Consider the following 26,268-nt stretch of genomic DNA (forward strand, 5'->3'; position numbering starts at 1 on the left):
TATATAAACGTACCCGCCCTCTAGCGAGGGACTCGAATAGCGTATCCCGGCCCCGCTAGCGGGACTCGGTATGCCATCCTAGGCCGCCATCCCCATCATCACATCATCATCATCATATATATATATAACGTGCCCCGGCCCCCTAGTGAGGACGACGTGAATAATGCAACGGAATCGCGCACGAATACACGCCCGACCGGACGCAGCCAAGGACACATATCGAGGTCCTAATACGAAAAGGTTGAGAAACCATATGCACATAAATCATTTTCGTGAGACTCAATGAAGTAATCCGAATGAATCGTCATTTAAAAATCGGACAATAGTCATATCAAATATAGTTCTGAATGAATTCTAGCCGGAAACATATCAAATTTCATAAGTATATCAAAGTATCATAGGGACCATAGTCGTATATCAAACCATTCCGAGCCCGCCTATGAAAATTAACGTCATTATACGTTACAAAACTTCCTACAAACGTTCCAAAGCAATCCGGTTCTATTTGCGAAAGTTACGGACGTTTTTAGACATAAGATCCTTTAGGAACAAAACCATTTTTACAACATTCCAAATCCAATCATACCATAGACATAAAGACCGTACTTTGACCATATTAAGGATACTAACATCAATAAGCAAATATGGATCATAAACATACTCGGAGCTTGAGAATGAAGTTACCTCGAAACTCGTGTCATAGCCTAATTATAACTAGGACATGCCAAAGAAAGAAAGGGTGAGCTTCACATACCTTGTTCGCTTCCTAAGCTAATCCGAACTTACGTCTCGGCTTCTCAAAGTCTACAACAACATCATTAGGCATCGAACATTAGTCATAAGCATCGAAGAATCCAATTCTAAGTTAGCACTTGATCTACAAAAATTTGGGCAGCATTTCCCCTATAAATACGACATCCCCGAGAATTCAACTCGGCCAAATCTTCAACAACAATACCAATAACCATATAAACAACATCAATAATTAATTCAAAACGCATTCTAGCATTAATAATTCCTTTCTACATAATTCGACGACATTCTTTTATATTCATTTCAACTACATATATTCAAACCAAGATCGACGATTACATGTTCAAGCACCAATCCGAAACCATTCACACAAGATTCAAGAACATTTCAAACAATCCGCTCAATGATCAAACAAGCCAATCCAATACATGCTTCTCACCCGAAACCATTCCAATTCAACAAGAACATTGCCAACACCTTTCTTTCTTCCACATTCATAAATTATATCAACAATACATGCGTTTACAACTTCATTTTCATAAATTCAAGAAACCATATCAAGATCACATTATCTTCCAATTCAGCCCACACAATTATAACCTTAACTTGGATCATTAAAACTTCATTTTACATCATAGAATTCACAACGACGACAACCAAAATACTACATCACATTAGTCCCACATGCCTACACCAAATCAGCCCATTTTCGGCCACAACAACAACATACAAATTCCATGGTTTTCATCCATTTTTACACATTACAACAACACCCAAACATGCTAAATACAATTAGTTCATCTCTCCTACACAACAACACACACACACGGCCAAGTCCAACACATGCATTTATTATCTTCAACACACATAATTTCATGAATTCCATTCATTTCTACATATCACAACATGCACAACCACCTATTAAACATGTAAAGATGATTAAATCTTACCTTCTCCATTCATGTTCTTCACACGGCCAAGGTTGGTGAATTGCGACAACGAGCGGTTTTCTTGTTCCAACAACTACTCCACGTTAACGAGGACCTTCCAATTGGTAGAAAGCTAGAAGAAACAAGTTTTTCTTGATCAAGTTTTCTTGGAGCTTATTCGGTACCCATGGCCGTTTGTTTTTCTCCTTTCTTTTTCTTTCTCCATCTCTCCTTAAGTTTCTAGAATTAGAAAAAAGATGAATAAGTCTTGCTTAATCATCTCTTGTCCATATATATATATATTTAACCTCCACAAATATAAAATGAACACTTATAATTTGGACTAATTAAATTTGGCCAACCAAAGGGGGAGAGGACCCCACCATACACGGCCATATGCTATTTTTTTCATGAAATTCCAAGTTCCCAAAACTTCACTTTTGGCCCCATATTTCATGAAATATTAGTTTCCATAATTTCACTTTTAACCCCAAATTTTCCCTTAATATCTCCATCCCATGAAATCATAAGCGACTTACGCCTTAAAACAAAATCGAAAAATAGTCTTATTCTTAACTTTTCACACTTTTTCCGTATAATATCCCGACGTACAAAATAAGTGGGATATAACACACAGATTATTTTTCCATTCTAAAACCGGTTCTCCCGAAATCGAAACGAACCATTTTCATTCTACAATCAACATTGGCATATGAAGCCAACCAATCCATGCCCATAATAACATCAAAATCCACCATTTTTAACTCATGTAAGTCAACCATAGTATGATGGTCACAAATCACAACTACACAATTTCTATACACCATTTCGCTATTACCGATTCACCAATCGTTTTTCGTGTGACACCTCAAAAGGTTTGATCGACTTTGGTTCGTTCTAAACCGACCCGTAATATACGGAGTAACATATGATAACGTGGAACCCGATTATCAAAGCATATACATCATGAGAAAGTACCGATAATATACCCGTGACAACATCGGTAGAAGACCAAGATCTTGCGTCTAGCCAAAGCAAAACACGTGCCGAGGACCGCGAACCGGGGGACTCTCCTCCGGCCCTACCATGTCCGACCGGCGCACGTGAACCCGGCCCCATGATTAGGCGTATAGGATGACGAAGATTCGCCACCGACCCCGAAGGCCGGGTCCTACCTCTACCACCAACCGAGGGGTAATCACGTATAATATGGGCTCGGCCGACCACATGAATAGCAAACCTCTCGAACCCAATCGGCACCGACCCCAATGTAACTTCCCACACCGGGAACATCGTGGCACGGTGGCCTCGCTGACCCGAATCACCCCCGAACTAAGAACCGAAAAACTCCGACCCGGCTCGATTGAGTAGACCTATCAAATCTTCGGCCCGAAAATCGCGGAGGCGCACTAGTCATGAACGGCTCGAATGCCTCGAAAACCGCTCGTCCGTGCCCGCCTATAAACTCACCGATCGGACCCGAAGATCTAGCCCTCTTGTTATACCCTCTATCATGCTCACGCTCACTTTTTGTTGTTGTAGGCTTTCTTCTAAATTTTGAGCACGGGCTTGAATGCGTGAAATATCCATATTGTCCCAAAGGGACGCACCAAGCACCTATCCATCAAATGTGGCCCTAGGCCTTTCACAAATTGGTGCACTCGGTCACCCATATCCGCTACCATGGCCGAAGCATACCTAGCCAAAGAATTGAAGTGGAGACTATACTCTAAAGCACTCATGCTTCCTTGCCTCAAATTCAAGAACTTATCGGCTCTAGCTCGCCGAACTTCTGGAGGCAGGTAATGTCGGAGGAAAGCATCTACAAATTTTCGCCATACCCGGAGGCGCATTGGCTCCCCGTGAAGCCATCCAAACCGTGTACCAATGAACCGCAACATCCCTCAATCTATAGGATGCTAACTCCACCGATTCGGTGTCCGAAGCATGTATCAACCGAAGTGTCCTCAACATTCCATCAATAAAATTCTGAGGGTCCTCATCCGGTTTGATCCAAAGAATTCCAGAGAGTTTAAGCTAATAAAACCACGGGCCCTTGCACTAACAGCCCTATCCCCTTGCCCCGTACTTTTTCGCCGAGTCCGGGCAACCAATTGAGTAAGCAAATGAATGGCCTCTTTTACATCTTGGCCCGAAGCATCCGCGGAGGAGCCGGAAGGTGCCGGAGCCGGGCCGAGGCTCCCTCACGCTCCTCGCAGATAGGCACCGAATGGGAGGACCGAGATCGAGCCGCATTCGGGACTCACTTTCCTCTACAACCGTTGGCGGTGCTCTTTTTCGCCCCGCTTTTCTGCCACTGTCTTGCCCTTTTGGGCTGCCGTAGCCTTTCTCTTTACAGGCATTTTTGAAATGCATAACACACGGTTAAGGAGAAAGAAGTTCTTATGTCATAGCTCTATCGCACGATCTTATGAAGAAAGAAGGTCATTCATTCCTAAAATGCCCGCAACCTCTTGTTTATAAGTGTGGCGCGCAACACACCCATAACTAAGACTCTACTGGACACGGCTCGTAGACCCACCCTAGGACAGAACTGCTCTGATATCACTTTTGTCACAACCCAACCAGAGGGCCGCGACGGGTACCCGGTGCTAACCCACCCAGGCACCTCTTATTATACTTTCACATTTACATCTAGGTGAGCCACATAGCTAATTCATACTTTCCATCCATTATTCATACTAATCCCATCAAGGGCAACGATATATATATATATATATATATATATATATATATATATATATATATATATATATATATGCCCATATCAATGTACATAAGCCGACGAGGCTAACAAAATGATATCCAAAATATAAAGCCGACAAGGTCAAATACATCTAACCATATACACATGTCTACGAGCCTCTGTGAGAGTATATCATATCATATAGAGGGACAGACCCCGCCATGCCCATAAATATGTACACAAAAGAATAAATACCAAAAGTCAGTAGCTCCGAAAGAAATGGCGCTCCGCTATGTAGTCCCCCGAGTAACAAAGCTATGGATCAAGCCTCGTCTCCCCGGCCACCTACGGCATGACGCAAATCACAAACAAAAGGACGCGCACGAAGAATGTACCGAGTATGTAAAGCATGATCAACATCATTATAGAAGCATAATAAGCAACATAAGACATAGCATAAGATGGGAGGTAGTAGAACCATCGTCATGAACACTTACTTGCTTTTCATAGGGACTTTCCATTTCTAATGCGTGATTGTGCACATACATCCATATCCGTATCCGTATTCATATCCGTACTCATTTACATTTCATATCCATTTTCGTATTCATAGCATATTCGTATTTATATTCACATTCATATCGTATACATATCCATAACATGTATATAGCATACCCGACCATGAAGGTTCGGTGTTTCACATACCCGGCCATGGCAAGGCTCAGGGTTATCCATACCCAACTGCAGTGGTATGCGCACGATACATAACATACCCGACCATATAAGCTCGGTATTACATAATAATCATCTATCTGACCTTTTGTCTTGTTTTCCTCTTGTTCTCCTCTCTTTTCCTCTCTTGAGCCGAGGGTCTTTCGGAAACATATATATATACCTTTCATATATATTAGGTCTGCGTACACTCTACCCTCCCCAGACCCCACATGGTGGGATTATACTAGACTACTTGTTGTTGTTGTTGTTGTTGTTTTTATTACATAATAATCATACATAGACACATATACATAAGAGTTCATAAGCATCTTTGGCATCATTACTATCGTCGTTCATTACATCTATCCCTAGAGGATTACTCATCATATAAGGAATTTAGTACAATCATAACATATCTAGAATCATGAGCTTAGTAGCTTTTAAAGATAGAATCATTTGGAGGACATCATAGGCTCATAGAAGAATAGATATTTGGCCAAAGAACCATGCCTTATGAAGGAAGGGTTAGCCTTACATACCTTTCCGTTCAACTATTCTATCACTTGACGTTCTCCTTCAATGCTCACGTTTCTACCTTCATTGAGTTATACTATCATTAGAAAATCGATAGCTTAGCATACATGACTAAAGCTAGAGAAAATTGGACAAAGCATCTCCTTTATTTATACGACTTCCTCCATATCATATATCAACTCCCAAACATCAATAATAACATTCACAACATCATAACAATAGTCTTTATTCACCTACATTATCCTTACTTCTCAATTCACTTCCAATCATCCATACCCATGATCATAGCACACTATTACATTCATTCACATACAATGTCCATCCCATGTTCTTAACATCATTTACAATATAATCATAATCACAAATCATGACTCAATCCAAGCTATTACTCAAAAATGACACTATTCCCACATTCATGACCCATTTTCTATATCCTTCTACAATCCAAGTGTTTCAACTTCTCAATACCTTAAACAACATGGAAATACCATAAAACTTACCTTAGATGGTGTAAGAATAAGCCTTGGGTGGAAATACTTCACTTGAGCCAAAACCCTAGTTCACCTCCAATGAATTTTCTTGACTTGATGATCTCAGAATGAGTTTCTTACACTTGATTCTCTTGGTTTGATGAAGTTGATCATAAATTTCTCTTGAGTTCTTATGGATGAAGAGTGGAGAGGGTTCTAGAGAGTTCTTGAAGTGTTGGGTGAAAATGAAATGAAATAATGAACTTGGTCCAATTTTTAATAACTTAAAAATTTGATCCTTCAGGAAAATATACGGACACTTATACGGTCCGTATAAACTTATACGGTCCGTATAAGTGACCGTGAAATCGCCCCTTCAACATCTCGCTTCTGTGACCATTATACGGTCCGTATAATTTTATACGGTCCGTATAAGTGACCGTATAATCCCATCAGTGAGGGACCTTCACTGTGACGATTCTGCGGACCATTATACGGACCGTATAATCGGCCGTATAACCCATCTTTTCTCTGATCTTGTTCTCGTCACTTCGTTTGATCTCCAATCCTTATGAACCTTCTTGATACTTGTTTAACACCTCATTAACAATCTAAGGGACGTTATAACTCTTCTCCAAGACACTATTAAATCATCATTAACTTGTTACTTGTAAATCTCTTCCGATACTTAACGTATACCTTGCCTTCCTTGGCAGACTTTCTTCTCTTACCTCAAATGTCTTTGAAATCTCAATTAGGGTCATCAAATGCTATCTCTTATTTATTGAAATATCGAATACTTCGTGTCCTTCGTTAGTCTATTCACTGTGCATCAACGGGGAATTTTCCGAGGTGTAACAACCACCCACTACCCCCCACTCACTACCCCTCACCAAAGACCCAACACCACCCCACAGCCACTCACCCCCACCCTACCACGCACTACCCCCACCCCTTCACACCACCCACCCCTCCACCACCCCCACCCACCACCTTCTTATTTTTTAAATTTTCTATTTTATCCTTTACCTGAGTTTTATTAATATATATAAATTAATTTCTAATTAAGAGTTAAGGATATTTTAGTAAACTTACATGTCATTATACAGTACCATACAGTCAAACCAAACAATAAAAATGTTATTAAACCACAACAAACGATACAGCCTATTCAAATATTGTGTTCATTAATACAGTACAATATATATAATACAACACCATATTGTACCATGCTATACTGTACATTAATGAAACACGGAAAACAACCATCCATACAGAGTGTAAAAAGCTTTGTATTATTAGTAAAGGATATTGGGACCATATTTTTCAGGAAAAAATACTCCTATGTAAAAGGTATAACTGTAAAAGGTGAAGAACTTTTAAATAACTGTAAAATGTAGAAGAGCTCGTAATAACCAATTAGCTCGCATTTAAAGCAAGAGCAAAAATATAAATAATGGTCTTGAAAATCTAACGTTGTTCAAGAATAAACATCTCTTCATCTTTCCACTTGGGAATTTACTGGGATCCTAATTTTGTGATTCCTTAAAATTATTTATTTATTTACCTGTCCTTTTTCATAGGAAATTGAATAAACATAAGAAATCGTCCTTAAAATTATTATTCTATCTATCTCAATTTATGTGATACAATTTCAAAAGTTAAATAAGAAGATCGCGATTTATCCCTATATCCTTTAAATATTTTAAATTATTAATTATTATGTATAACTTATAAAGATTTTTATGTAGTTTCTAAATATGTAAAAAAGACCTTAAAAGATTGTATGTCTGAATTCACGGATGTATCACACGAGTTAGGATAGGGGGAATATACGATTATTTTCTTTAAAAATGCTACAATACTATTAATCCGATATAATAATGCAATTAAACATGCAGGCACAAGTATTTGTTTGTTTGTTATGGTACGCATTAAAGGAATAATTATCCTTTACTTTCTCCGGCTATTTCGTTGTAAATAATGAACCCCCATGATGTCTTATTTCTCTCTCTCTCCTATTCTTCCCCTGTTTAACTGATTGTTGATACATAGAGAAGTGTTTCTACACTTACCATATATATCCATATATATACAAATATGGCGTTTCTCGTGATCCATGAACAGTATGCATGATATTCTTGTAGTGGGGTTTTCTTGTTTATTTTTTTTTAAGGATTATTATAATTGGATCTTCTAGGAGGAGAGAGAGAAAGAGACCTTGTATTTTTGGGATATTAGTTTCTTTATATTGAAATGATCTCATTTTCTTGAGAAAGTTATCAGGATATTTTAAAGAATTTGGATTGTTGCAGCTTCAAAAGTGGCTTCTTTTTTGCCCCAAAAGGAAGAGAAAGCTTCATAATAGGTGGGCTTTTTTCTTCTTTTATTTTAATATTATTACTCTGTTAACTAAACCATGATATTTTGGGGTGATGTGATTTTGCTCGTTTTAATTTTTAGTAAAAATTAAGTTGCGGAGGTTATTGATGGGGAAACTTATCGAAATGTACCCTTCGTGCCATCTAGTTTACCAAACATGGCCAAAGTATATATACACTGCCTATACACTTTGGCTGTAATGGTATGTATAGATAAATATGTTTAGTATAAATTATAACGTACTTATACATTGTGTACATATTTTGTGAACTAGATGGCCGAATGATATTTGACTGTAATTTTCCTTTATTTCAATGTATAGTTCTTGTTTGAACACGTCAAGCACAGTTAATGGCTAAGAATTTGAATCTTTTAAAGACAACTGTAACGTGAAGCACAGAACAGAACTATTGAAAATTAAAGGGGTTTTTGTAATATGAACGGTATGTCTAGTGGAATGTTAATTCAAGGGGAAATTTCCATGAGAAGCTATCGTCAGTTTTGGGAAATTTAGACTGCTAAATTGAGAAGTTCTTTAGATTAAGAACATTCTTGTATATATCTCAATTGAGACTAAAAGATAAACTAAATGTGGTTCATTATGTATAGGTGGAAAAGAAAGGAGTATTCAAAGTGGATATTTTAGTTAAAAGTTAACTTGGAGCTTTTAGGGAAAAATGGATTGTGATACAAACTTGTGGATAGCTTTAGTACCACTATTTATTATGATGAAGTACATAAAGAGGTTTTTGGGAGCATGGAAATTATAGCTCAAGATAAACTTTATTTAACCCTTTTAACTTCTTCCCGTGATGGCACAAACTAATGCAACATACGTCAGATTCACTGAAGGTTCTACCTTATTTTTGGTGAAGAAGATGAAATAATGAGGAAAGTAGAAACAGAGTAATGCATGGATTATGAAACTGAGGATTTTACTTTTACAGCTCATAATTGATAGCTTCAAGAAGTGGCCAGTTTGCATAAGGTATTGTGACTTTGGTACTTTAGTTAGTATTCATATGGGTAGTAGTCTTTCTTGATTATAAGGTTTTCCTTTTACCTTTTCATTCTTGGCTGCTCTTCTCAAGCAGTGGCAGAGCCACCTATTGACAAATTGATTCAATTGAGTCCCCTTCATTGAAAAATTATCCCATACAATAGGGAATATCAACTTTTTTTTGTATATATAGGTTGTTGAATTCCCTTGACATAAGAGAAACTTCTAATGTAGTGGTAAAAGGGGATTCTGAAATTACTTTAAGACGTAGGTTCAAATCCCAAGTGTGCCATTCTTGTAATCCCGATACCAGAACTTTTGGCTTTGCCACTGTAGGAATGTAGGGGAAAATAATTGAGTGAGCAAGCTACATTACAACTAATGAATTTTAGAACTTTATGTGAGTATCTATTCTTTCATAAACTATGGTGCATTCCTTTCGCTGCTACTTGAAAGGTGATAGGCGAGTGTTTTTTGTGTTTATTTGTCATCCTCAAAGAAGAGATTTGCATGGATTTGGAAAAAGAAAGAAAAGGATAGATTTGCTTAGTCGGGCTACAACTGTATTCCTTGCAATGGTATAACGGACACAAAAATTATGGTGTTGCATTATATAGAGGTGTGACCACATTTTGCTGGAGAAATGTGAATTACATAAGAAGTCCATCAAAAGGAAGGGATTTTATTTGCAGAGTCTTTCTGGATTACATGGCTATGATATTTCTTCTTGCATTGCGTTTTCACCTCTTGGTTGTAGTATTTACTAGATTATTTGTGCACATATTTTGCTAATCTATTCTCCATTTGATTGTAAACAAAATTATGTGAACACATACTCTTTTGGTTGAAATTTAGTTAACTATTTTGCTGCATCCTCTTATGGTTGAAATTTAATCTTAAGTATTTTGCTACAGAGTTTCCAGGATTAATCAGTACATCGGCATTGCTAGATATACTGATATTATATTTGTCCACTTCTGAAAGGTGTTCACTATCAATGTCTTGTTGAATTTATCAGTTATGATAACCATCTGTCAGGAGAAATACCTTATTTTTCCTTGTACTACATACAATATACTGCTAGTCAAAATTGCGGATTAGCCAAAAAAGAGTGTTCATATAGGAACCACAACATTTAATCTTCTCAGACCAGTTAATAAATAGATGGTCGGGGTTGCTCATACATGTTCATCTTCTCACACGGCAGAATGCACCTAATAAAGCTGAACGTCGGCAGGATATATTGTCAAATTTCATTGTCAAAAATTGCAGTATATCTGCATATGCAAAAATCTAGAAATCTCCTGTTCCAAATGATCATCAGTTTTTGCTGGTTGCGAGAATAATTTGTGGTGTTATTTGTATAGATAATGTAAAGAAACGCAACTGGTAGTCCTTCTTCTGGTCTTCTTATTTATGATCTGGCCAACTAGACTCTATTTCCAATCTTCTAAGATGACCAACTTGAAACTTCAAAACATATATATGAAGCATGTTTGTTTTTCAATCTTTATATTGTATCAGTCGTGCAACTTCAGATTACCTCAAGCTTATAGAAATCTTTGTCTCAAGTATGTAATTCTAGCGTGTGGCAGGTCTTACAGAAAGATTTCTGTACACCTTTTTCTTAACTTTTTCAACCAATATTAACGCGAAAGCCTAGCATTCCTTGAGTAAAGTTCTAGGAAAACAATAGAAAATGAGCTAATTCTCTCGGTCAATGAGATTTATCATTTGATGCCTGTTCAGAATTTACTAAATACACCCTGATCGCTGTTAACTTGACAGGATTTTGTAAACTGTGGGAAAAACGCTTATATAACAAATGGGTGTCTTTTGACCAGAATGAATCCTCAGGCCTTCATTAGGCTCTCAATAGGATCGCTTGGATTGAGAATGCCTGGGACACCTTTAAGTGGTGCAAAATCTAGGAGAAGTGAATTATCTTTTCCCTGTGTGTGCGAGATCCGTCTTCGAGGTTTCCCTGTGCAAACAGCATCGATTCCATTGGTATCTTCGACTGAATCTACTCCAGACACTAACAATATCGCTTCCAGTTTTTATCTTCAAGAATCTGATTTGAAAGCGTTACTGACACCTGGCTGTTTATTAAAGCATCATGCATGTCTGGAGATAGTTGTTTTCAGAGGACGCAAAGGAACTCACTGTGGTGTTGGTATTAAAAGGCAACAGATTGGGACATTTAAGTTGGAAGTAGGTCCTGAGTGGGGTGACGGACAACCAGTCATTCTGTTCAATGGCTGGATACGCATTGGCAAGAGCAAGTGGATAAATGGAAGCCCTGGAGCAGAGCTTCATTTGAGAGTGAAGCTAGACCCCGATCCAAGATATGTTTTCCAGTTTGAAGATAAGACCAAACTAAGTCCTCAAATTGTCCAGCTTCAAGGAACCATCAAGCAACCTATTTTTAGTTGCAAGTTTAGCCAAGACTGGTACAACTTTTTCTCTCTTCTAGATGGATGAATCTTTTCCCTTCATGTTTTAGACATGGATGAAAACTATATACATTGGAGACATGCATTTCTTTCTTAAGTTTTGAACTTAAGCCGCTTCATTTTTATTTCCAGGATCTCTTGTTTCCTCTATTATTCCTCTTGCTAAAGATAATTTAGAAAAGTTCTTGTAAACTGTAGTAGGGTTATCATTTCTTATCTTGCTTTCTGCCTCCACAAGGGACCATACATTTTTGGGCCTATGTAAATATTTTTTGCTACATTGAACTTGCAGGGTATCTCCACGAGATCCACTGAGTAATTTTTGGTCTAGCCCTTTTGATGGTTCCGAGCTGGACATTGGAAAAAGAGAGAGGAAAGGATGGAAGGTGAAGATACATGATCTCTCTGGGTCGGCTGTTGCAGCAGCCTTCATAACAACTCCTTTTGTGCCTTCAACAGGTCGTGATTGGGTGGCCAGATCCAACCCAGGAGCTTGGTTGATTGTTCGTTCTGATGTTTGCAGGCCTGAAAGCTGGCAGCCATGGGGAAGGCTTGAAGCATGGCGTGAACGTGGTGGGATCAGAGACTCCATTTGCTGTCGCTTTCATCTACTATCCGAGGGTCAGGAACACGGGGATCTTCTCATGTCTGAAATCTTGATCAGCGCTGAAAAGGGTGGGGAGTTCTACATAGACACGGACAGACAGGTACGAGCAGCATCGACTCCATTGCATAGTCCAAGAGGCAGTGGAGACTATGCGGCACTAAGTCCAGCAGCAGGCGGGTTTGTCATGAGCTGTCGGGTGCAAGGGGAAGGGAAATGCAGCAAGCCCCTTGTGCAGCTTGCCATGCGACATGTCACCTGTGTGGAGGATGTTGCCATTTTCATGGCTCTTGCAGCTGCAGTTGATCTGAGCATCGAAGCATGCAGGCCTTTTCACAGAAAGCTCCGTAGAAGTGCTAGCCATTCCTGGTGATATACGTATATACATATATGTCATACTGGTTTTCTAAACCCCCGTATCTCTCCCAAATTGTTGTAATAACTTGACTTGCTGTACAGAATTTTGATCTATATTTACTTCTCTTCTGGAAGATGTACCCATTTCCATTTTAACACTTGTCAAATGCATACAGGATAAACTGTAATACACTAATGGCTGTCCCACAAATGAAGAAGTGAAAAATTAGAAAGGTAAAAAAGAAAAGCAGAAAAGAAGTGGTTGTCTCTGGGTAATTTTTCCAAAGAAAGGGTACCTGAATTGAAAGGGAAAGAATTATTAATGGCCTCAGTCCCACTAATTGAGAATTAAACAGAACTTTCCACCTAATCATATGTATTAGTTAACAGTAGCATCTAGTTAGACTTGTTAAAAAGGAAATAAAAGATGTCAGTGTTAAATCTGATTTGAAATTGCATTCTCCTAGTTCAATAATGTATTTTTTTCATCTAACCATTCTGTAAATTCATTTTACTGCACCAATTAATTCAAATTCTCATGGGATCAAATTTGTGTGAATAGGTACATCACTTTTGATTCTTGTTTCAGTTTTTTCACCAAAATTAACAAACAAAAAAGTTAAAAAGAAAAGGAAGCAAATGAGAAATTAGAAAACATGAAATGACGTTCAAATCCACTATATCATTGAGAAGTGTAATCCTCTATATACAAAATTTCCACATTGAACAAAAATAGAGAGAGGTTCTCTAATACGACAAAAAATTAATCAGAATCTAGAAGTAAAAAAAGAGATCATCAGCAATGTTTAAATGATGTTGATGATTCTGATCAATAATATTCCTCCTACTACTATGTTCTTCCCCAACACTATCACTTGAGATCGACGGCAGAGATTGATTTACATCAGACGGTGGAGAATGAGCCACGTGTTGGTCAATCAGGTTCTCCTTCTCCTGTAGTTGGCGCTCATGGGGCCCACAAAGTAGATCCCCTCCTTCTATTCCAAGCACACACCGCGTATCATTCACCGGAGATTTAACTCCGGCTATAGAAGCATTAATTCTGTACACTGTCGCCGGTGCCGGAGATTGATAACTAGCGTTAACTATCACATCGGGAAAACGAATATCCGTTTTTGACGGCGCCGGAGATTGAAAACTGCCGTTAGTTATCTCATCAGGATGACGGATCTCAACTGTCATCGGCGGGGCAGATTGAACTCCGGCGATAGAAGCATTAATTCTCTCATTAGGATAATGAATTTCCATTGTCGCCGGCACCGGAGATTGAAAACTACCTTTAAAACCGTTCATAATCGCCGGCGCCGGAGATTCAACACTGCTGTTAACAATCTCATCGGAAAAAGGAATATCCGTTATCGACGGCGCCGGAGAAGGTGCAAAGCTGCCGGAATCAACGGCGTCATCTAACGACATCGCCACAGACAACACAACAATCCACTTATTCCTATAAACCTCCGTTCCATTAACAATAACGCCGTTAACAGTTACAAACCCCTCAACGAATTTCACAACCAATGTCTTATTCGAATCAAGAGTCTCAATTACCATACTACCCTTCGCAAGATCACCAAAACGGTACCCTTGTGGAACAACATGATGACGGTAATCGTAACGGAAACCGTCAGGACGTGAAAACAAAGCCATATCAGAAGGCGCAAAAACGGTAACGGAAGTCAAACTCAACAGCTCTGACCGTTTAATAGTCAACGCCGTAGCAGTAACAGTAAACCGTCTTTTTCTTAATGCTTTAATTGCATGATCAAGAAAAGAACGATTAACCACTTGTTGATTAGTGCATGGTTTTGCTGACGTGGGGTCTAATACACCGTCGATTCCATGAACGGTGAGATTATCATCCACGTAAATATCAGGTTGTCTGATTTTAACAGCCCCCACATTTGAGTTCTTGGTCTCAGAAACTGATATTTCTCCATTAGGGGTCTTGAAGAAGAAGAGACATTTGTTATTGTATAGAGTTGGGATTGATATTTGTCCATTGATGTTGGACAAGAGGTGGGCATATGTGAGGGTGGTGTTAAGAGTGTGGTAATGGAGGAGAAGAGAGGAAGGGGGTAAAATGTTGGGGGTAGAAATGGAGAAAGTGAAGTCTGGTGGGGCTAAAATGGTGCCAGAGAAGTTGTTATTGTTGATGATGGTGGAAGCGAAGAGGGAGTAGCCCCGGTTACGGAGTGTATTTGCGGCAGCATGGGTAGAGGAAGGGGGTGATAAGGGGGTGGAGGAATGGCAAGAAAGTAGAAAGAAGAAGAAAGAGAGAGTGATGAAAGTATGAATGTTGAAGAAAGCCATTTGGTTTCTGTTAGATTTCAACGGTGATTCAAGTTAAGTGAGTCTATAATATAATACTACTCGTTGAGAGCTAGCAAGGCATCTGATAAGCGGTTGGGACTGTTAAGAGATTGGCAGTTTCTTTTATTTGTTTATTTATTTATATTCGTATTGTTTTTGTTTTTACTAAAATGGAAATCTAAAAATATATGTGTGAAAATTCAAAATCTTTCGCTCATCTGTCTTTCAATTTTTATTAGTCAAGTCAGTGATTTTGTTCAATTTACATATTTACTTACTTAAAACAACAATTTACATATTTATTTACTTAAAACAACTTATCAAAACCAGTATGAGCACTTCTTTTCTGACATTTTTTTCTTGACTGAAAGCTGGAAAAATAGATACTCCTTCCGTCTCAATTTGAGTGTCTTAGTTTGACTTAGCATAAAGTTTAAGAAATAAAAAAAGACATTTGTGTTATAAATATTACTTATTTATTATTGTGGATGTCTATCTTTAGTAGAAAATTTAGGATTTGTAACTTTGAGACCAAGCTATTTTTCCCTTGTAAATAAATATGTTCTCTTCATTGTATTTACATCCCTAGCAAGAAAAATAAAAGAATTCCTCTCTTCTCTCTTTGTCTTCAATATTGTTCTTGCTTACTTTATTATTTTATAACACGTTATCAGTACGAGCAGTAGCGGATTCAGGATTTTCATCCAGGGTGTTCGAAAAAAAAGAAGAAGCTAAATATACACTGTAATTTTTTGCCGAGGGTGTTCAAAAGTTAATATATGCACATAAATACCGAAAATTTACCCTATATATACACTGTAATTTTTTGCCGAAGGTGTCGAGTGAACACCCTCACTTACACGTAGATCCGCCCCTGAGTACGAGACTCTGCCTTGAACACTTACTTTTAAAAAGATCTTGAGATTTGGGGAAAGGTAACCTATAGTTATCATCGGTCTAAGAAATTGGAGGTTGAACAAACGTACCAATAGCCACTGTGAGTATTCACCTTGCCTTTGAAAAGGTGTGGACTGTTTTATTTTAATCAATTTGGATCCATTGGACTATTATGTTTTCATATCATTGGGATCTATGAATAAGCATCACTTATGCATATCTAGTTTTTCAACAGTATAAGCTTATCGCATTGAACATACATGTGTTAGCGCTTGATTTTCAAAAGCATATAGAAGCATTGTTGGACTATTGCATCCGTGTGCTTTTAAATGTCCATATTGCGATAAATTCGTAGGAATCTATTTGGATCCATTGGACTGTTTTATTTTAATCAATTGAAGATATGATTATCGTTACGTTGTGAAAATATCACGCCTCACCTCCAGAAGAGGTATAATAATTGACAAGAAATATTCTGAATAATATTCTTTATCCTAAAGTAGTAAAACTTTCGACTTTACTTGTGAAATAGTAAAGCTTTGAACTTTACTCCTGGAGTAGTAAAACTTTAAAATTTACTCCGGAAGTAGTAAAACTGTATATTTTGCTCTTGAAGTAGTAAATCTAAAATTTACTCCCGAAATAGTAAGACTCTAAAACTTTACCCCGAAGCAGTCTCTAATCACATCTTCAAGTGAGATTCCTAAAAGTACTTCCAGTATGAAGGTTAGTGTTCTATGCAGTCTTCATATTCTATTTGTTATTATCGCACCAATTTTGAGTAACTTATTTCAAGGTGTGTTAATGAGCTATATCATGTGCCTAATTCATTTACTGCAAATTTCGTACCAAATTTTGTTACCAATTTACGCCAACAAATAGAACCCACAGGAAATTCTATTGTCGTAATCCTTGTATAACTTAGTTGATGTTTTTCTCTGTCTTTTCATATAAAGTTTTATCTTCCTGTTTCATCTCATGTTGGAAATACATGTTGGCTTAACTGATTTTCTTATATTTGGTCTCTGTAAGATCACTTTGGACGTTTGGGATTCATGTGCTACTATAGAATTTTCTTATCTAACTAAACTAAATGAAAGAACTCACTATGTGTCTTTTGAGAAGATACGAAATTATTTTTTCAATCAGTTATAGTATTTAGAATATTAGTTATTCACATTATATGGCTAAATTGTTATTGAAATTGCATGATATGGAGAATAGTCAAGTATATTCTCATTAACCAGTATTGCTGCTAGAGGCAATTGTCAGTACCTTTTAAGTTGTGCTTATATAATCTAGTGAGGCAGGGGCGGATCCACCCTTTGGGGTGGGGTGGCATGGCACCCCCTAAATTAATAATTTTTTTATATACTTATGTTGTAATTTGCTTAAATTAAGTTAATTATTTGATCCCGCCACCCCCAGTATTAAATTAGACAAAGGTGCCACGGCTGGTAGACACAAGTTTGAATCTATCTTAAACATTTTTCGACTCCCGTTTTTCTTTGTGCTTTTTACTTCCTTTGTACCGAATTCCTTTTCGCTCTCCTAATTTTCTATTTATCTTTATTATTTATATTGCCTTTCCTCTTTTTATTATTTTATCTGTGATCTCTAGCGAGAACACACAAATAAAAACTTCAAAATCCCTTAAATTAAGCATTTCTCTTAATCTAAATCTGTGAGTATTTAAATTGAAAAACTTGGGTCTCAATGGAATTTTGGATTGAGATCAAAATTCAATTTTTTTTTAATTATTATTTCTATTGTTTATTACTCCCTCCGTCCATGTTTACTTGTCTATATATGACTTGGGACACTCTTAATAAGCAATAAATAAAATGAGAAATGAATTGGAATACTTAATAATAATGGTAAAATAGGTATAAAATGGTAAATTATGTCTTGATTTTTCAAACTATATAACTTACAAGTAAAAGTGGACATATATTTTTAGTCTAATGGACAAATAAAATGGGACGGAGGGAGTGTATTATAAAAATTTATGCTATTCTATAATTGTTAAATTCAATTTAAATCACTTTGCTACTTAAATTGTGATGGAAATTTCGTAAGTTAATCGCTTAGAAAAAATATGAAATTTATGATTTATTTTTGAGAACTTGTAGTTTATCTAATTCCAATTTACTTAAGGGGTGTATTTACCTATTGAAGAGTTTTTTTTTATTATTTTTCTTATTTTGATTGGTATAATTCCCTTATTGAAGATGTTATTTTACTTGTGCAAATTCATTTTTTAATATACATAAGAGATGCAAGTCCCTTGGTGAAAATGTTGATTTTAATTCTGTTGTTAATGGGTGCAATTCCTTGTTTAAGATGCTAATTATGTTCGTTTCTTGATTTTTGAGATGTAATTTCATATTTGCAAATTAAAAAAAAAAAACCTATTAAGTTGACTCGAATAAACTAAAAAGAGATGGACCCGATCTCAGTACACGTTCCTAACAAGATGTACATTGAAAAAATTGTGGCACCCGCCGCCTTCAAATCCTAGATCCGCCTCTGGGCATAACACATTGTAACTGGAAAATTTGACGGTTTAGACAAATCGTGGTGCTCGTAGAGAAGTTTGTCAACTTATGTCTTTACTAACTACATATTATTGCTATTCACTCTAATTGAAAAGAGAAAAATAATGAGCTATTGAAAATTATGTATAAAGCGCATTTAAATGGCGAAGCTTCATTCCTCGAAGTGAATGAAAAAAATACCAAAACACACTTCCTGAATAGATAAAATAACAAAGGATAAAGATATTACTTTGTGGTATGAAGTTCATTGTTGCACGTACCTGTCGTACGTCAAATCATCTTGGATACTTTTATTATATATCGTTCCAAGGCAAATGAAATAGATTTTGTAGAATATTTTCTATTATAACCACATTGATAGCATGATTAGTTGTTATTGATTTCCTTGAAGGAAATAACATATTCATGTATTTTTCTTGATCAAGGGTATAACATTTATGTGGTCACCGCTAAGATACAAAATATTCATATGTTACTAGAGAATCTCCCTGAAGGAGATGTTTGAAATACTGAAGTTTAGAACATAATGTTTACTTTTCGTTATTTATGAATTTGTTATCTTTAAAATTAAATTTGTTTACTGTTTTCTTACATGACATCAGAAAGATCTAATCAAATTCTCTTTCATGACACCAGCAGTGTCTAAGCAATATTTGGTAGTACAAAACTAATGATCAAGGTCCAGAAGAGCCTAATTATTTGTCTACAAGAATTATGGCACTAATAGTGTCCAAACAATATCTGATTATGAGGAATAAATTAAAAGCTCCTGAAAAGCCTATATATTATTATGTCATTCATTTCTAGAGTGTAATATACGAAGGTGTTATGATCAAAACACAAGTTGTAGTAAACCCGAAGTTTACTAAAGTAAATGACTATCATATTGAAGCTATAAATGATTGGGGGATTAAATATCTTCAAAATCATATTGGGTAAGAACTATGTACGTGATTAGTTACCCTCTTTATTCTCCAAATTATACTACACAAATATAAGCATGATGAAATCACATGTCACGGTAAACCAGAAGTTTATTGGTACAAAAAATAATTCATGTCATAGTAAACCAGAAGTTTACTAAAACAAATAGCACATGACATGGTAAACTTGAAGCTTACTAGTATAAATAATTTTATTAGTCGGCACAGGCTATTTGGCCATCCCGATTCAAACATGATGTGCAGATTAAGTATTTGACATATATTGAAGAACTAGAAGATTTTTCAAGAATTTATATTTGTTGTTTGTTCTCATGATAAGTTGATTATACTGGCTAATGTTGTGATTGAATTCCCTAAATTCTGGAAAAAAAAATATAAAAGGTGAATATGGGCCCGGTCACCTGTTATGTGATATTCAATAGATGCATCAATGAGATGATCACATGTGCGTTTATTGCCGACCTACAGTTTGACATGTACAAAATTACTTGCTCAAAATTATTGAGTTAAGAGCACAATTTTCAGATTTTGTAATCAAGACAATCCATCCTGATAATACTGGTTTACATCCAAGCCGGTTTGACGTTAAATGCCTCCACTAAATAGCTAAGCCTTGCTTATGAGAACAAAGCTTCATGTGCTGGTCTGAGATATGATATATTGTATACAACATCACTTGTATGCTTCAGACCAATAAATTATGATAAATTCTCCCCTCACAATTGGTTCAGGGTTAGGAACCAGATATTTTCATCTAACAATTTTTTATGTGTGGTATATGATTAATTAATCTACCATGATGCACAAAGATGGATTCCCCCAAAGAAGATGTATGTTAGTTTTTCTAACATAAGGGGGAGAGAATAAGTAGCTAGGAAATTGTTACACCTCGGAAATTTTCCGTTAGCGTACAGTGAATAGACTAATGAAGGGCATGACGTGTGCAATGTTTTGATAAGAAATGAATAACCTTTAATGGTCCTAATTAAGATTTCCAAAGACATTCTAGGTAAGAGAAGAAAGTTGCTAAGGAAAGCGAGTCATAAGTTGTGTGTCGAACAAGAATTACGAGTATAGAGTTAATGACGTTCTAATGATGCTTTGGGAAAGAGTTATAATGTCCCTTAGATTGATGTTGAAGTATTAAACAAGTGTTAAGAAGGTTCCATAAGGATTGGAGACTAAACGAATGACGGAGAACATTTCTGGGAAAAGGAGTTATACGACCGACTTATACGGTCCGTATAACATTATACGGTCCGTATAAGGGGCCGTATAACACCCAGCAGAAATGATGTCTGGCCAGTGGTGAACCACGACCAGTTACACGGACCGTGAAATGTTCCACGGACCGTATAAGTGTCCGTGGAAGTCCCGACGAGCTGAACAAGTTCTGATTATATAAGTGTGATCTCACTTCATTTATTTCATTTTCCCACATTCCTTCATCTTTTCTCAAGACCTCTAGAAGGTTCCATATATTTCATCCACAAGAAAACAAACGAAATCAAAGATCAATATCAAGAATTCAAGTGAATCAAGTGTATGAAACCTCATTAAAGTCATCTAAACCAAGAAATCCCAAGAGAAGTGAATTAGGGTTTTTGGTGTAAGAAGGGAATCTCCACTCAAGGCTTATTCTTCCAATATCTAAGGTAAGTTTTATGGTATTTTCATAATGTTTGAAGTATTGTAAAGTTGAAACACCTGGATTGTAGAGGAATATATGAAATGGGTCATAAATGTGGGAATAGTGCCATTGTTGAGTAGTAGTTAGAATGAATCATGAATATGGATATGTGATGATGGTAAGTAGGTTACAAACGACATTTAGAAAATGGAATAAGCATTGTATGTGAAGAAACGTGATGGTGAACTAGGATCATGATTTTAGAGAATTGAAGGGAAATTGTGAAATGCGAATAATGTAAATGAATGAGGATTGTTGTTTATGATATTGTGATTGTTGTTATGAATGTTTGGTAGTTGATATGGAATATGGAGGAAGTCGTATAAACAAAGGAAATGCTGCCCAATTTCCTCTAGCTTTAGTAAGCACGTCTTTATAATTGTTTAGCTAATGTCGATACGAATTCTCTTGAAGGTAGAACGTGTGCATTAAAGGAGAACGAGCAAGCAATAGAATAGTTAAACGACAAAGGTATGTAAGGCTAAACCTTTCTTTCCAAGGCATGAGTCTTATAGCATGGTTTTCCTCCTTCTTCAAGAATTTCCTATATTCCGGAAACTAAGAGCCTATGTTCATGAATAGCCATATGAGATAAGAGATACATTACGAATACGATACTGATAATGAGGAGCTTAAGTCTAAAGATTCTAGAGTTCATAATATGATGCCTCTACGAAGTTAATGATGTTGACTATGATTCATTGATATTTTCCTTATGGGCACTCACCTTAAAACGTTAGTCCCTCCAAGGTGAGATATGACGCTTATGATTACTCCATAACGTAATCGGGGGTTCACGACCTTATGTCACCCCGATATAGCTATAGCTGCTTTCAAGTTCTAATGTATGTTTTGATGATAAATATATAGTAATGCTAAGTTATGATAAAGCCATGATATGTCTATGAGATGAATGATAATGATATGTCCATGATATGCATGATGATATGATTCCACCGTGCCTAAATGGCCGAACATGTCACCAATACGGCGGGCTGCTATGATTCCACAGCGCCTGGAAGGCTGGACACGACCACCACTAGTGGGCTGCTATGGTCTCACCGTGCCTGGAAGGCCGGACACGATCACCACTAGTGGGCTGCATATGAGGGTTACCCGGACGCGGGTTAACGATAATGATGTATGAATGATATGATGATGTATGTATGATAAGATGACGTATACGCTATGGTAACGCATATGATATGCTAAGTATGATATATGTATAAAATGTATCCACACTAAAAAGTGCGCAGGTTACATCCTCGTCCTATGACATATGATTTCTCTATTATGTTCATTTCATTCATGCCTTACATACTCAGTACAATGTTCGTACTGACGTCCGTTTTCTTTGGACGCTGTGTTCATGCCCACAGGTAGACAAACAATCGGGTTTTCCCAGTTGTACGGCCATTTGTACGGACCGTATAAATTATACGGCCCATATAATGGTCCGTAGGTTTGTTCTAGAGAAGGGTGCAGCCTGGTGGTATTACACGGCCTGATTATACGGATCGTATAAATTTCGTAGGAGCTATTAGCTGATTGAGAGCAGTCCATTTTCCGGAGGTGCCATTGATTATTCTTTTGGTACATATGTATATATTCATGTTTTGGGCACGACGGGGTCCTGTCCCGTCCCTATGTCTAGCACTCTAGTAGAGGCTCGTAGATGCGCAGTTGTGGGTAGTATGGTCTCTCAAGTTTCTCATTGTATATGTATATATATTATTTTGATAGCCGAAGGGCTTATGTATATAAAGTGAATATGTTTCCAATGATAATAGGTTTCCATGATTTTGTGCATAAGAAATATGAATGAGAGCAGACGAGTAATAGAATAAGTGGTGCTCGGTGGTTAGCCCCGGGTGCCCGTCATAGCCCTAGTCGGGCCGTGACAGAAATATGTTGTGAATTATCATTAGTATGATCCTCATTCAAAAGGTAATTCAAGTTAAATGTTGGAAGCATTTGTTAATCCAAAACTAGTCTCATATTTTAGCTGCAAAATACTCCTATTACATTAATGTCCCTGAAGGACAAAGTATACAATATGCATGAAGCATGGTAGATCAATCAGTTCTAAATGAAAAAATCCTTGAAAACGGAGAGGAGCAAATGATCAAACTAGTCATAATAAGGAGGCATGTGCTCTTGAAGAGCATACGACATAACACCTCATGAGAGGTTTAGGTACCTAAAATAATGAAAGTGATGAGATCTCAATAAGTTATGTCACATTGCGAACCGATACAAATGATATATCGTCAACGGTATCTTTGGTACAACATAGCGCAATATTGTAAAAGATTGTGAGGATCTAAATTCTATGTCTATAAAGCATGCTAACATAGACATTATTATCAAGTGAAATGACTCATTTTGGTAAGCTTAAAGCTTATTGGACCTGCAATCCAGACAATCAGAAAATGTCATGCATTTAAATATTAATGGATATTGTCACTTGACAAAATTTATGTGAAAATTCTTGAAGAATTTTAAATGCACAAGCATATACAGGTTCTAAAAATCTGTTCATAATTCTTATATGGATTAAATCAAGCAATATGAATGCGAATTATCATAATGAGTATTCATTGACTAAGGGTACACATGACTCTACTATCCTTATGTCTTTATGAGTATAAATTGATTACCTGAATATTATTCGAACTCTTGAAGAATTTCCACAAGCAATAGATTATTTGCTGAAAGAAGTTGAAACGAGAAACTTGCAAAATTATTTGGTCCTGAAGTGTCATACCTTTATGTTACAGTCATACAATGTTGTTCTACATGACAGTTAAATCATATAAAGATAACTTCTATTTATAAAGCAAGTCAGGAATGCACTTGGAGTGATTTCAATAATACAACTCTAGTCAAAGACTGGAGATGCAGCAGCATACATAGCCTAACTAAAGAGTGGATTCATAAAAGGACAAAACATATTTCACCAAAGTTGTTCTCCACAAACGAGCTCAAGAAGAATGTTGATATCAACGTGCAAGAGATTTGTTCGAGTGATAATATAACTAATTTATTCACCAAGTCTCTACCAACTGCAACTTTCGAGAAGATGGTGCACAGGATTGAGATGTGAAGATTCAAGTTTTTGGATTGAAGTTCTCATCAGAGGGAGTTAATACACGTTGTACTCTTTTTTCCTTTCATGGCTTTTGTCCCACTGGGTTTTTCATTGTAAGGTTTTTAATGAGGTAACCAAATGACGTATTATTAGAAATGTGTACTCTTTTTCCTTTACTAGAATTTTTCTCACTGGATTTTTTCTAGTAAGATTTTAATGAGGCACATTATCTCTCAAATAGACATCCAGGGGGAGTGTTATAAATATTATTTATTATTGTGGATGTCTATCTTTAGTAGAAAATTTAGGGTTTGTGACTTTGGGACCAAGCTACTTTTCCCTTATAAATAGATAGGTTCTCTTCATTGTATTTACATCCCTAACAAGAGAAATAAAAGAATTCATCTCTTCTCTCTTTGTCTACACTGTTGTTATTGCTTGCTTTTTTATTTTATGACAATTTGAAATTTGTGGTCCTAAATTAAAGATGTTTATAATGTATCAAAATATCCTATGAATCTTGGAGAGAAATGGTTTTTTGGCTCTTTAAAATCTTTTTTTAGTTTTATGACCTTTTTGCAAGAGATCTTCATTTTTTACACATAAAAGATCTGAAAAAGCTATTTTCTTCTATTCATATTGTAAGAGGTCAAGAAATCTTATTTTCTTGTGAATTTTGTAGTTATAAACTTGTCATATAGGATAGTTGATCAAGAAAATGTAGATGAAAGACCTCCTAGATGCCCAGATGGTGTAACGGTGGACAGCTTGCCCTTGTCAGCTCCACAACCTAGTCAAAACAGTCCATCAAATCAAAGCTAAACAAGGTGTGTTTATGCCAACTCCAAGAGTGCAAACAAATCAGTCCTTCTTTAGACTATCCATATTTGGTCCATCCCCCAACAGTAATGATTTTGAGTATCCTGGACTTGAATTTGAAGAAGATCTACCTTTTGAGGCCAAGAGGTGTGTCAGAGTTGAAGTCTAGACTCCAACTAAGACAGAAGCGTCCCCTGCTAACTGAATCAAGACAACTCAATTTCATTGGTGATGCTAGAGGTTTAAGCAAATCAAGTGAGTTGTATGCATCGAAAGGGCTCTCATGGAATGGTAATATATATGTTACAGGAAGACCGTTGGAGCAGATAAGAGTGGAGAAAATTAAGGTAAGAAAGGGTAACGGCAAGGCACAACAATGAAGCAATGATGTACCAACTGAAACTTGGTGTATTTTTGTGAAAACTTTGATTGATGTAGTTAGTGTTGTTGATGGCACAAACTTATGTTGCATGGTTCAGTAGTTGGTTGTGGTAATGGGGTGTCTTTTTATCACTTTTCGTTGCATATTTTTGGGGTTAATAATATGACATCCCTAGTGTAATGAACAAACTTTTAGATTTGCTGCCTAGTTAATATATGAAGTTGATAGTGTATTTGTAATGCTTTTTCCTTTTATTTTTGTTCATTGTACATGTGATTTAATTCAGAAATTTTGGTACTGATTTGTTTTGGTTCAATTTTCCTTCTATTTTGGTTCAGTTTTAGATCAGTTGATGATCTGGTATTATTTTGGTTCAGTTGTACTTGTGATCTGATTCTATTTTGGTTCTGTTTTGAGACAATTTTGGTCCAGAAAAAGTTTTTGTTTTGACGCAAGTTTTGGTTTACATTTCAGTTCTGATTTGGTTCTTACTATTGTGTAGTGGTTACTATTCAGTTCAATTTTCCTTCTATTTTGGTTCAGTTTTTGACCCTTTTCCCCTTTTTAAATTAATCATAATAAATTAAACAATTATTAAGAATATAAAATAAAATAAAATAAGTAAATATGATATATAAATCATAAGAAGA

The 26,268-nt window shown here is 36.5% G+C and overlaps 1 protein-coding gene across 2 annotated transcripts; it reads left to right on the forward strand.

Annotated features, from left to right (window-relative positions):
- Window positions 1-8,017: 8,017 nt before the first annotated feature.
- Window positions 8,018-13,129, forward strand: LOC132055343 (uncharacterized). Of its 2 annotated transcripts, XM_059447124.1 has the most exons (3): window positions 8,018-8,475; window positions 11,278-11,942; window positions 12,238-13,129. In XM_059447124.1, exons 2-3 carry the CDS (start codon window positions 11,335-11,337, stop codon window positions 12,920-12,922), a joined length of 1,293 nt encoding a protein of 430 aa, XP_059303107.1. In that variant the 5' UTR covers window positions 8,018-8,475; window positions 11,278-11,334; the 3' UTR covers window positions 12,923-13,129. The 2 variants fall into 2 exon arrangements, with proteins under 2 accessions (XP_059303107.1, XP_059303102.1); XM_059447119.1 differs by lacking the exon at window positions 8,018-8,475 and having other exon boundaries at window positions 8,785-11,942.
- Window positions 13,130-26,268: the final 13,139 nt, after the last annotated feature.

This window comes from Lycium ferocissimum, chromosome 1, assembly GCF_029784015.1.
Source record: "Lycium ferocissimum isolate CSIRO_LF1 chromosome 1, AGI_CSIRO_Lferr_CH_V1, whole genome shotgun sequence".
Classification (NCBI taxonomy): domain Eukaryota; kingdom Viridiplantae; phylum Streptophyta; class Magnoliopsida; order Solanales; family Solanaceae; genus Lycium; species Lycium ferocissimum.